Below are 13967 nucleotides of genomic sequence, written 5' to 3'. Positions count from 1 at the left end.
TTTCTCTCCCTTGGTTGCGTACAGCCACACACATGTTCGCACAGTAGTCGGACAGATTCTTCTCCTGTGGTGCTCAGCCACACACACGTTGCTTTCACGGTAGTTAAACAGATTTTCCCTGATTTATCGAAGTATCATTCCCTATATTTCTTGTTCGAAACCTCTCAGAGCTTTTCCCCTCTACTTCTGTAGAAGTAAGACGTTTTTAAGTCTGATTGGTTCACCAGTTCCTCCCACTAACTGATGGGGAGTGTCATGGAATTCACTCGAACAATTCTTTTCTTACTCCGTCAACAGTCTACGTAATATTTACATCTATTCACTTCTAGAAATATTTACAGAACTTCTTTTTGCATTTTCTGTTTTACACTGACGTCATGTAGCTGACTATTGAACAACATTACACACGACTATCCTGAGTTGCACCAGCTTGCTTCAAGTAAAACTTTTATGAAGTCTTATGCTTTGAATCCTTATAACTCTCTTCCACTTAATAAAATTATCACTAGTATTCGGGAGATAGTAGGTTTGAACCCCACTGTCAGCAGCCCTGAAAATGGTTTTCCGTGGTTTCCCATTTTCATACCAGGCAAATGCTGGGGCTGTACCTTAATTAAGGCTGCGGCCGCTTCCTTTCCACTCCTAGCCCTTTCCTGTCCCATCATCGCCGTACGACCTATCTGTGTCGGTGCGGGGGGGGGGGGGAAACCCAACATTTGAAACACTATAATTTCTTGCCACTGTTACATGATCATAAAAACTATAGTTCAATACTCAATATCCTTGGTCTCGGATTTGAGACTCGCTTAAGTCCGTTCGCTCGGCACTGAGACATGAAAGGGGACATGTCATGAGACACGGTCATGACACTATATTTATCTCCACCACTTTGGTTTCCCCTTATTATGTAAGTGATGAGTCCAGAATGCCCAGCCTTTCCGAGATAGAATTAAGAGTTTTTGGTTCCTAAAGACTTCTCTCTCCATCTCCTGTTCAATCTGTACTTTTCCACCTTTCAAGTGGCATTTACTGTCCAAATTCTTCTCCACCATTATGGTTGGAGCAAGTCTCACTTTGATATAGTTGTTGATTCCCATAGGGAACCTGAAATATTTGTCCCGAATGAGTAGATTTATAATACCAATATAAATGGTCCTTTATAGGACATTATAGATTTTTCAGCTAACTCATTCCTGGTTGCCAGCGTTTTACCCCATTGTGCTAAGTTGGGCTCATCAGTTGGTAAATAGCACACCCACCAAGACGCATGGTTAGTGCATTCCATTGAGGCCGCTGCGTAGGCTACTTGGAGCCACCGGCAGTGCCAGTGCACTACGAGAGACTTTATCTCATTACCAAAAATTGATGCCTAATAAATATAAATAAATATAAATGATGTCACCAATCAAGTACAATGGAGGCCAAGACACAAGATGAAGGTGGTACATCTGGACCGACTGGCACCATACTGAGGAACAGCCAAGAAAATAATTGACCAGTATAATCAGCTCTTGAAAGGTGGGCAATTTTATGTGCTAACCCCATTATAGCCCCCTTCAGTCTTTCCTGGAAGGAACTAGTGAGTTAAATGGCAACTCCCAGCCTGAGGGCATGGCCGGGTTCTTCTCTCTGTATTGTTCTCTTTGCCTGGTTTTACCCTGCACCTTCTGGAACAAAACAGGAATGTTCCTTTTCTGTCCATGCCCTGAATATTCTAGTAACCCATCATCGAGATGTAAATAAAAGGCCGTCGCGGACGAGAAGTTGTTTTAGTGTTGGAGGTCGAGTATGGTGAGTGTTCCACAAGTTAGTGTGGGAGCTTTGTTGCCAGACTGGGCAACAGTAGTGTTGGCTGCCAGCAGTGGTCCAAGGGTGTCAGATTTTCTAAGCGAAGTGTGTACTGCCTTGGAATACTGTACGTGTACTGACATGTAGTGAGCTATTGGACCTTGATGGCAGAAGTGCTGGTTGTTGTCTGTGCCCTGCTGCAGTCAAAGTATCATTGTGTGCGGAGCAAAATACTGTGAGTACTGCCTTGGAGTACTGTGTTTGTACTACTGTTGAACTGTGGACCTTCATGGAGGTAGCTTGTGGAGCCATCATTGTGAGTGTACTTGGAACTGTGTTAAGGGTCATTGTTATGAGGAATATTGTCCTGCTGGTTAGCACTGTTGTGCTGTTGCTGTTTAATTGTCAGTGTTGAGTAGTTTACTGTGTTTGACTGTGTGAATTACTGGACTTTCTTTGGAGTCGAACCAAAGAACAGTCATCGTGTATTGTGTTGGCCAGAAGCCTTGTGTTCGAGCCAGTCTGTGGAAAGCTATTGTGTGTAATGTGACTTGAGCTTGCAGGAGCGAAAGTGAAAGGTCTGTCAGTCAGGATTACCATCTCTCTAGTAATGCCAATGAGCCAGACCGCCTGCTGTGAAGAGGACAGAAGCTTGTAAATAGGCAGCAATTAATGAGTGTAGTAATTTATGATTGAATAGAATATTTTGTGTGTGTGTGTGTGTGTGTGTGTGTGTGTGTGTGTGTGTGTGTGTGTGTGTGTGTGTGTGTGTGTGTGTGTGTGTGTGTGTGTGTGTGTGTGTGTGTGTGTGTGTGTGTGTGTGTGTGTGTGTGTGTGTGTGTGTGTGTGTGTGTGTGTGTGTGTGTGTGTGTGTGTGTGTGTGTGTGTGTGTGTGTGTGTGTGTGTGTGTGTGTGTGTGTGTGTGTGTGTGTGTGTGTGTGTGTGTGTGTGTGTGTGTGTGTGTGTGTGTGTGTGTGTCATTGGCCACCATCTCAGATGGATAGGGCACGTCCATCGCACGAGTGAAACCAGGCTTCCTCATCAACTTCTGTATGGTGAACTCTGTCTCAGCACAAGACCTCATGGAGCCCCTTTGAGGCGTTTCAAGGACCAGCTAAAGCAGACTGTGAAAAGAGCTGGAATTAACACTCAATCCTTGGATACGCTTGCTGAGAATCATACACTTTGGCGCCACTCTCTTTCTACATCAGTTTTGGTGTATGAAGAGGAATGATGGCAGTGTGAAGCAGATAAACGACAAGCACAGAAGCTCTGTCAAGCTCAGTTGCTCCCTCCCCCAACCATTTCATGTGATCTGTGTGGACGTATGTTTCATGCCAAGATTGGGTTACTAAGTCATATGAAACATATTCACTAAGCTTTGTGAGTGTGAAAATGTAAACTGCTGAAGAATATGTTTACTCGGATACGAGTTGCAGCCAACGACTAAGCATAATATGAAAATAATTAACATAGGACTACCATGTTATCATAACAGAACAGATCAATGAACGAGAAATTAACATTTACTTTCTGGGTCATTTCTGGGTCACACACTTGTTGAATCAGAAAACTGTCGCAGAGTAAATATGTTGGAATGTCCCCTCAACAGTACTGCACACAAGTGCACCTGTATTGTTTTGGATCTCATAGTAGGGACTAACCAAAGTCAAATTCGTCTGGTCACCAGTAACCCAAACCGATAATAACTGAAGACAGCATCGAGTCTCCAGTGTGCCGATACGACATAAAATCAACTCATCAAAATTCACTGCCGCAGGGAACTTGTTAATATGGTATCATGCAAATTAACTCTTGTAGGGTGGTAGAGACAGATGTGAAATTCAAGCCACAGGTGTTATTTTCTGTTTGACAGTGGTAGGCACAAGTGTTGCAGGGACAATTAGTATTATATCATTTCATGATCATTTAAAGAAAGTTTATTAGTCAAATGAATGCAAGAGATAGTATTCTTCTTAATGTGTTTTAACGTCATGAACTTCAGCTAGCTGGTAAGTAGTGTCACAGGGGTGCAGTATATGACCTTCCCGCTTTAAGAATGGATTACTTCATGTGATTTCATTGAAGGTGTTTTCCATTCTGTAGAAAACAAGCACAAGAAAACCTGATCTCTGACAACATTTCTTAATGACAATACTATTGTTGAGACAATTCATTAATGTGACTACCGCTCGCGCTCAGGCAACAGATTACGTCACTCTCTTTACAGTGAGTGTCATTGTAAGAGAATGTTGCTCAAAGACAAAATACTCTCTCTGCTTGTAGCTTGTACATGTTGCTGGAAAGTTCACTTATGACTTCTAGGTTTTGCGTGGATGTAAATCAATACAAATTGTTTTTTTTTAAACTAATGAAGTGACCTTTATTTGCAGGGTTTCTGTGATTCACGACATCCAGATGTGAAATTGCTGCGTCCTTTAAGAGATCTTACAAGTAAAGAAATAGTTTTTTACAACATTTTCAATGATATGGAGGCAATTCATTGTCCATCCTTCGGAACAAAGGTATAGTTCCCGTACAAATATTTTGTTAAGCAGAAAGTTATAGTTTATTTTGTGCACAAGAAGAAGCAATGAAAGGACTTATGATTAAATTGTGAACGTTATTCTTACTGTATGAATTTAAACATCTTTGTTTAATATATTTACTTTATTAGTTTCCAATCCATTAGGAGTTTCTACTACTTGCCCCTTCCTTCCCATCCCTCCTGTCCTCCGTGAGAATCCTAACTATCTGCCTCAAACTCTGCAACTCCTCCTTCATACTCCTTAATGCTCTCTCTAGCTATTCTTTTGTCTTCATTTGCTGGGGATAGTATTCAATTTTTTGTTCTCTTTGCTTCTACCATTGCTATCTATTTTCCAATGTTATAGATTAAAGTAATGATTTTTGTTGTTGTTATCTTGCCTCCGTACATTTTGCATAAGTCACATCAAAGTAAAATCTGGAGAAACTGACTGTTCACAACTTCAGCAATCAACCTCTAATCAACATCTTCTGCAAGTCCACACTCTGGTAAATTTTATATGAAATTAAGTACTCAAGATCTTATCCGGATAAGCACAGAGAAAATCTCGTCAAGTGGCATGTAGCTTCTGATGATAATGAGAGAGATCATACCAGCACGAAAATTGTCGGAAGCAGTTCCTCGCAAAATAGCAGTTTGGTGAATACACATGAGACAAAATCAAGAAATTGCACCCTTACAGTTGGCGGCATGGGTCTCCGCACTCAGGGCCTTTCCCAGGTCCTTTTTACCAACAAGATCAATTTGAAGTTTATGAACGCCACAGCTAGCTAAAGGTGCAGTGGTGCTGATTACACAAGGTCTCATATAATGCCAAGTTGATCAACATTCAAAATAACGTGAAAACTTGGTTATATTAGGAATCCTATTGGGGGATCAATAAGATGCCACTCCTTAGGAATAGTTTTTGTTTCTCATATATCATGACTAATTTCTTCCATTTTGGCAACAAAATTAGAACCAGCAATTTTCAGAACTATGGCAACTATGGAATCTTTGCTCAATATCTTGTTCTTGGGGAGAGATTCAATTATTTCTTCTTGATCAGTAGGAAGAAAATCAGGTGAAATGAAGGATGGCACCTGTCATCCAGTGATTATTTTTACTAACTTGAATTGTTCCGCTCACCCTAACCGATCAGAAATGGTAATCTTTGATGCCAGAGGAGGGCAGCTGTTTAATAATCATTAATATTTTTAAGAAATTATGAATATTATGAACAAATGTAAGAACATTTATGTTAAATTTCTGCCTATACCTTCCTAATAATAGGAAAAATGTTTGATTTTATCTTAATGATGTATTCCGTTGCTTCCTCTCCCCTCTCTGGTTCAACTAGGACAGCAATGTATCACCCCTGGAATCATGCCAGCTAGTTTATTTACTAGTGACTTTCCATTATATCATACTCCACAGATATCATTGGCTTTTGCAGAACAATACTTGTATACTATTATTATTATTATTATTATTATTATTATTATTATTATTATTATTATTATTATTATACTTTTAATTATTTTTGAAATGACTAAGGGGATGTTGAGCAAGCTTTCATTAATTAACAGTTTATATGATTTAACGGAGTTGAAATGGTTCTGCTTTACTAAAATGTGACTTAATTTAGTAGAGTGAATAGTGGGGAATCTCTTCATGCGCATGATTGTTGAAGTTATTCTTGTTGGCTTTTCCATGATGTGCATTTCTACCACCTCCTTTATATTTAAAGATTTTCTATTGTTGCGAATAAAACACTGTCTGCGTTACCACTCTAATTTATTTCAGGATGAGCCAATAAAAGAATAAGATTTTTAGGGTTGTTGGTTTTCGGCGATTTTATTATGTGTAGATCACTTTTTTTTTTACGTAAAGATATTGTCCTTATAACTTTTGGGGCACGGTGTAGTCGCACGTGCCAGGGTTGGTAGGATGTTTCGAAGAATTTCCGGTTGCATCAGAATGGAAATTTCTTGAAGCTACGCCCGGTATGTGGTCATCAGTTTTCTCTGGGCCCTTATTGGCCAAAATAAAATCTTTTCCTATTGGTGAATGTAAGAAATGCGGGTGCGCTATTTGGTTGCTTTTAATTTCACCACTTCCGGCGGCTGGCCACTTGGCCAGAGCCAAGCTTGTTCTCTTCTTGTTTTGACTGGCGATAGGAGATGTTGTCTCCTCCATCTGATAGGTCTCCCGGCCCTCCAAGTTAAACACTATCTCGTTCTTGTTTCGGATCTTTAACTTTCAAATGTAGTTTTTAATTTAATTTCCTTTAACCTCCGGAGTTTACCCAGGATTTCTCCCATTTGCCAAAATTATTGGAATGTTATTTTCTCATTATTATTTCAGTAAATTGTAGTACTCAAATTGAATCACCGCTAATTTTGTTTCACCAGCAATGCTAATACCTTCTCACCGCCCATCTTCGTTCCTTTAGTTGTCATATTGCCTAACCTGGTAGTTACATCCTAATATTTTCCTGCATTCGTGGTGTGTGAGTTTTCGATTTTATTTGATCGCGTCTGAAAATGATTAATCTCCCTTATAACTTTAATTGTTATTTTTATGTTTTAATTTTGTGCTTGTGTACACCAATTAAAGCTTACATAATAGAATAAAAGAATCTTTACTTAATACGCCTTTTAATGTATCTTCAAAGAGTATAGTTCCAATAATTTCGACATACGTACTCCACCAGTGTGCTATCGCGGCTTAGATATGTTATTCTTCCATGGCATTCATTACTTATTTTCTTTTGTTTCGTCTAATATAATGTGTTAATTACAATGTACAGAATACATAAATTAATACTAAATGATTACTATATACATAACGAAATAGTTATAATGTGTTATAATGTTCTAATAGTCCAAATTTCACTGTTAAGATTTCCTGTTTGTAATATTTACATTAATTCCGTCACACAACTGTATCAGACAAGGATCTCGTCCAAGTCCGGCACCATGTTTGAGGGACTTTTTCGTACTTGATTCCTTGCGCCTGCATTTTCACTATTTCAGTTATAGGCCTTTCTGATTTACACCATGGAAAAACGGCACACAATGATTCTGTTATTTCAGGAAAATTTTTGTGCTCTGGTCACAAGAGATCCCTGTCCAGGTGAGTTGAACGAACTACAGTAAAACTTGCTCAGAGCGGAATCTCGAGGGACCACAATATTTTTCTGAATTAGACAAGTTTCCGTATTGCACAAAACATAGTTTTTTGGCTTAAAACACCAAACGAAGGGCTGAGAACCATAGTGGACCAAATACACCAACCGTTGAAATTAAGTTAATGCCATCTAGTGGTTCATTTCTGACTTAAGTACTATCTCTCCAACTGGGCTATCTCTATGTCTTCCCATTTATGTGCTACAGGGTCACAAAATATCAACGAAATTGAACTAGCCGCTGGAGGTAGTGCCATAGTGGGCCAAATCCGCATGACCAATACCTCGCTTGCTCTGAGTCACGTGATATGCGTAGTATCATGGCGGACATCGGCCACGAGGAAAATAGAAGCAGTGATTTGACATGCAGCAGACCCTCCTCCTTCCCTTAATAACAAGTAGCGTTTATTTTTACAAGAGGAAGTTTTGGGTGTATAATGTAGGAATACATAACTGTGAGGATGAGAAAGGGTACATGTACTTGTAGGGTGAAGATACAGCACAAAGGGGCCCAACAGAAGTAGGTTCATGTATTCCGTATTATCTGAGGAACATCAGCACAACAGCAAATCAATTAAAAGCCTATTCAGACACTTGTGGTGGTCAGAATAGAAGTCAGTATATTGCATCTTCGTGGGCCACATTAGTTAATTATTCCCAATTTAAAACTATTGATCATAAGTTCCTAGAACCTGGCCGTTCATATTTGCCTTAATGACAGAGATTTTAGTACCATCGAAACTTCAAAATGTAAGGCTAAATCACTGTTTTCAGTAGAAGATTAGGTGACCTTAGTTAAGGAATGTAGGCGAAATAAGGCCTTTACTGTGAAGAAAATGGAACGGAAAGAATTTGTGAACATTAAGGAGCTCTCAAAAAACTTGTGATTCATAAGGAAACAGTAGATGGGGAGAAGGTTGAGTGGCTCAAAATTAGGTGGTTTCGTTTCCAGTCTAATGAACCTCTTAAGATTAAGTTCTGGTACAACCTCAACGAAATGGAAGAATGGAAAATTCTTGATATTTCACCTTCTTGTAAGGGTAGGCCATCTGTAAAGGTAACAACTTCAGTACCTTCACCATGGGAACTGAGTCCTGTGACAAAAGCTAAATATGATGATTTAATTGCCATGCTTCTATTCATTCCACCAGTTTATCATAAGTTTTTTAAGGATTTGCAATATTGTGATGTAACTACGGCAAAATGAAGTACCTTACAGTGCCATGTGGAGTTGGCCCACTGGCGTATTGTTAAAATTCATCCTTTCTGCTTAGAGCCAAAGTAGGCCAAATCCATTCCAGTGGAAAATTATGGTATTCATTTACTTTGTATTTGTATAAAAAAGCCAGATAATCTTTGTATTTTGCTTTGTAGTGATTAATGGATCTATTAGCTATAATATGCAAATGTTGTAGTCTCTGTAATCTGTGTCTGTGAATTATAGCAGTGACTACTCCATTTTAAAAAAATGGCACTTGGCCCACTATGGTTCTCAGCCCTTCAAATCATGACCACTGCTACATGATGCACTATACAGAAATTAAATTATCTATATGTTATTTAGAGCTTAAGCACGATGCTTGGCTGTCAAAATTGATATACGTAGTACTATAGTACACTGATTTGTTAATTATTATTATTACATACAGTATGATATACAATATGTATATCATTTTGACACTATATTTCTCTATTTTTACAAAACTGGATATATGCTCCTTAAACTTATTTCCACCATAACACTCAGTACAGTACTTCAAAGTACTAAGCTTTCTTCCACAGATCAAAGAAAGAAACTTGTTTCCTCTTCTTTCTAATTATGTCTTTCTGAATGAACTGATTTCATTAGTTTAAGGAGTGTGAAAGAGTTAGATATAATGACAAATTACTTTGTCACAAATGCACTGTAGGACCTGTTTGTGGATTCAAACCTTGATTTGATCTTCATTGTCTTGCTCACCTCCTTCTTCCGTCTGCTCCTCCTTTTTTGGTCTTTCTCACTGCTAGAAGGGCTGTAGCTGATTAGAAATTGTTACGTGTCATAATTTGTTCACATAGAATAAAGTTCCTGATTCACAGGAAACGTTTCTTGCTTGACATAAGTCGAATATTGCCGATTTTTCATGCGCTTCATTTGTTCCATCATCTGTATTACTATACCTGTTTATCTTAGAAAATGGGTAACTGGCCTTCCCCTCACAGAAATTCCTGTAGTGTCCCAGTGAAGAAATAGCAGGAATGTCCAAACACACGCTTCAGTTTGTCTATACAATGACATTGATCATACCAGCAGCAGCAATGCACAAATATTGTAAATAGGATTACATCTGTTCGTAATATTTTTCCACATTGTACAAGCAGATTTAAAAAAAAAAAAAAAAAAATTTCCATTATATGTTTTTGAATCTGCATTAAAATTCTGATCAGACGAAAATAAAAGCATTATAATGCCGTAAGCTTTGCCGGGACCTAGAAAAACTTAATAGCGGACATGATTCTGCTTGGACACATTTCTGCTTTATTCAAGTTCCACATTGAGCAAGTTATACCGTATATAACAAATTTATTATGGCATTGTTTGACATTAACAGCAAGCTGCTGGGTCTTAAACACCCTTCTGTGCGTTGTTATGAAACATATCAAAATAAATTTTTCTCGAATGTTAGGAAGTACAGTGAGTGTTTCAAAATGATACAGGAAGAGAAGAAACAAAATTTTCAAATATGAGCTTGTCCAATATCAATATTTTAATTAAAGTTTTTTTTTTTTGTTTTTTTTGTTTTACAAATTGCCATATTGTATTTAATTATTCTCCTAGTCAGTACATAATAACTTATACATATAGTTAAGATGAGCTTTCAGTTAGACATGTTTCAACCCAACATAGTCATCCTCAGTAAAACACATTATAATAATCTAAAAAAACATTAGGGACATGATTGTATATAGTGCTTGTTAAAAGATTTTTCATTAAAAATCTACGCAGTGGGTATGTAGGAAATCAGGAGTGAGATTTCTAGATCCTAGTGGGTGTGTGGGAGATAGCGATCTGCATTCAGATGGCCTTCACTTGAACCGCGACAATACGTAAAATGTAGGTGTGTTTTTATTTTATTTAGAAGACATAGGGAGCTACATTCAGGGAAACAAGGTGGAGTAAGGAGTGGTGATAGTATAAGGAGCTGAAAGTCAAATAAGGTGACGTAAAGTTGTTAGTGTTTAACTATACAAGTATTGATGAGTAAGGAATAGAAAGAAGTAAATTAATAGATATACAGTATATTTACCAGATATTGTAACAGGAGTTGAATCATGGCTAAGAAGTGATATTATGAATGTGGAAATTTTCTCACACAACGGGAGTATGTTATAAAGACAGGATGGGAACAGTAGGGAAGGAAGTATTCATACTGATGAAAGAAGAATTTGTAAGCTCTGAAGAAGTTACAGACAAGAAAAACATGAATTTTAGGCGTAAGGCTTGTTTCTAAAGATAATAGGCAAATTGATGATTTTGGGGTGTACAGACCTGGAAAGGGTAGTGCTGACGCTGAAATTTTGTTTGCTGATTTTATTGTCATGGTGGAGAGGTGAACTGAGTAAAACTTGAAATTTGTATGAAGGATGTACTATATTGTTTTACACTTTATTCTTTGTATGTCTGGGTATGGTACACATTTCCCTTTTGAAGATGGTGACGTGTAACTAGTGTCTTGTTCCACTGTTTGGAAGCAGCACACACACAGGGGCCAACAAATGCGCTCGTCATAGCCATTTCATAATTCTGTCAGCGTAGGAGCGGACAACATGGAAACCAAACGTCAGGGACAGTGCTATATGACTTGGTTCCTATAGAAAGAAGGCGTGATCACTGCAGAAATTCATCAGTGCTTGGTGGCAGTCTGTGGAAAACATGCGCCGTCACGGAAAACAGTTTACAACTGGGTGGAAGGTTGGAAACCAGGGCGAACATCAGTGGACAATGGAACCAGTTCTGGAAGGAATGTGACAGTGTCAACACCAGCCAACATTGCCCAGGTCGAAAAGGCCATCCAAGGAAACAAAAGCATCACATTTACGGAAATGGAGGCAGTCACGGGAATTAGCCACATTTCTTGCTGTGTAAAACCAAGAAGAGTGTTAGCATCTTTTAATATTCGCTACAGTACAGCATTGTAACGAAATTGCTGTGAATTTTACTTTTACCGAGATTAGTAGCTTCAGCTAACAGTGGACACGGCTTTACTGTGGCTTTTCAGATCTACATTCGGGAGGTGGTAGGATTGGTCTCCACCTCCTGCCCACTGTCCTGAGAACTTTTTCCCATGGTTTTCCATTCTCCTCTCTAGAGCAAAAGGTGAAATGCATCAGCAGTTCCTTTTATAGGCCGCGGTCGCTTCCCTCTCACGTTCTTCTCACCTCAAATCACCGCAGCACATCTCCTAGAGGACATTGCCCTCTAGGAGGCCCACCATCAGGGTACAGAACGAAAACATTTTAGTAGTAGTCATAATTTTAATAATAATAATGAGGATCTTGTTTTTACAGTGCACTAACTACTTTAATGGTTTTCGGAGAAGCTGAGATGTCGGAATTTAGTCCCGCAGGATTTCATCTATCAAACGAGGCTGACGTATTTGAACGTCTTCAAATACCACCGGACTGAGCCAGTATCAAACCTGCCCAGTTGGGGTCAGAAGGCCAGTGCTTCAACCGGCTGAACCACTCAGCCCGGCAGTGGTAATTTTAGTTTTGTTGGATACTCATAGATTAATCTCTGAAAAATGCATCCTCTGTTTGTAGGGGTTGTACCATATTATGAGTGGAGAAGGGACCGTACGAGAAACTTTTTAAAAAATGATTTAAGTAATTTTGTACTTTGGTACATTTGAGGCGTGAACAAAAAAGTTGCTGTGAACCCCCTGAAAATGTCACAAGCTGCCACTGGTGACAGCACTGTCACCACTTTCATCAAATAGTTCAAGGATCAGGCTAACAGATGGTGTTCAAATCTAAAACTCAATACTTCTCACCCTTCTTGCCTTGTTCCTTCGTAGTGTACAATTTTGTACAAATTTTGTCACGACTTTATGTCCTGGAAGAAAGAAAATGGGCTGAGAGCTGTTGAAGGAGAGAAAAGGAGTAAACGTGGCCATCATAAAAAGAGTTCCAGATGACATTAAAGACGGAATTAGAAAGTACATTGCATCTTTCATTTTGGTTGAATATTTACTTGATAAAGCAAACAGAAAGACAGTATCTCGAAGGACAGTTGACTCCAGCTTACACGTACAGAATATACAAGACCCAGTGCTTGTAACAAAAATTTTCTTTTGGAGAAAGGCACCTGTATGAATCAGTATTCAGTTAAACCAAAAAAAATGATCAATGTGCTGGCTATGAAATATCTAAGAATGCTGGACCAGAACATGTTCAACTAGAAAATGCATATCAAAATCACCTAAAGCAAAAAGATTTCTCTCGTGTAGAAAAGAGTAGAATTGTGTATTTGTATATATTTTATGTAAGTTTTGGGATATAATACTATGTTTAGTGTTTTCAAGTTTTGGAGGGGGGGGGGGGGGTCCTCGTATTCCATCACTATGGGTAAGTTTGCCCTAGTCATACTACTAACTGTAGATGTTCTTCTGTCTAGAAAAAGTTGAGAGAGCAAATTATGCTGTTATGATTTACAAGCTGTGCTAGACACACTGTGTGGTCCAATGTTTCACCTATACTACAAAAGGATAACAACATATACTTTCACTATTTATGATATAATTTCCAGCAAAGGTCATTGTTTCATGTGGGACGAAACACTACGGAAAAAGAGGGCCTAAAGAAAATGACAGCTGTGTGTGTGAATATTTAAAATCAGATTAATACAAGTGTATACATGTACGTTGTTTGTTACCTGGATATACCTTCAATAATTCACAAGTTTCTGATAAAGGGGCACACACAGTATGAAGGAGATTCAATGCATTTCTGCACTGAAAAGCAGAAGCAATGTGTCCTTAAAAGTGCGTGAATATATGTGCCCAGTCAGTGGGAGGTCAAACTCTTTAACCCATATGTGCCCACTGTCGACATTTGTCAACGTTAATATCTGAATATTGTCGATCTTATATCAGTAAACCGGAAGAATATTTTTGAGGTGTATTGTTTACAGTTTATTGTTTGATACTTACTGCACAGCATGAAAACAAGAAACACTTCGTTTCGCAAGTTATCGCATGGCTGCGTATGAAATATAATTCCGTATACACTCAAGAAGATGACGCTTCCATCGCAGTGAGTAATATTTTTTTATAATGTTGTTACAGTTGAAAGTAAGATCGAACTGTTGTGTTAAACGTAATAACGAAATATGCCTTTAACAGATTTTGAATTCATTTATGGCTGATTTATAGTTGCTTTTGTCTAGCAGAGCACAAAAGTTCCATGTTGACATGTCGACAG

The 13967-nt window shown here is 38.5% G+C and overlaps 1 protein-coding gene across 2 annotated transcripts in view; it reads left to right on the top strand.

Moving 5' to 3' along the window:
- Positions 1–13967, top strand: part of Ctu2 (Cytosolic thiouridylase subunit 2) — a 127351-nt gene that overhangs the window by 68889 nt on the left and 44495 nt on the right. For both annotated transcript variants that reach the window (XM_067145516.2, XM_067145513.2), the window contains exon 6: positions 4182–4313. In XM_067145516.2, coding sequence (XP_067001617.2) covers positions 4182–4313 — 132 coding nt within the window. The remainder of the gene's footprint in view (positions 1–4181; positions 4314–13967) is intronic.

Source organism: Anabrus simplex, chromosome 4 (assembly GCF_040414725.1).
Source record: "Anabrus simplex isolate iqAnaSimp1 chromosome 4, ASM4041472v1, whole genome shotgun sequence".
Classification (NCBI taxonomy): Eukaryota; Metazoa; Arthropoda; class Insecta; order Orthoptera; family Tettigoniidae; genus Anabrus; species Anabrus simplex.
The sequence above is the reverse complement of the archived record's forward strand: the minus strand, read 5'-3'. Positions and strand labels throughout refer to the sequence as shown.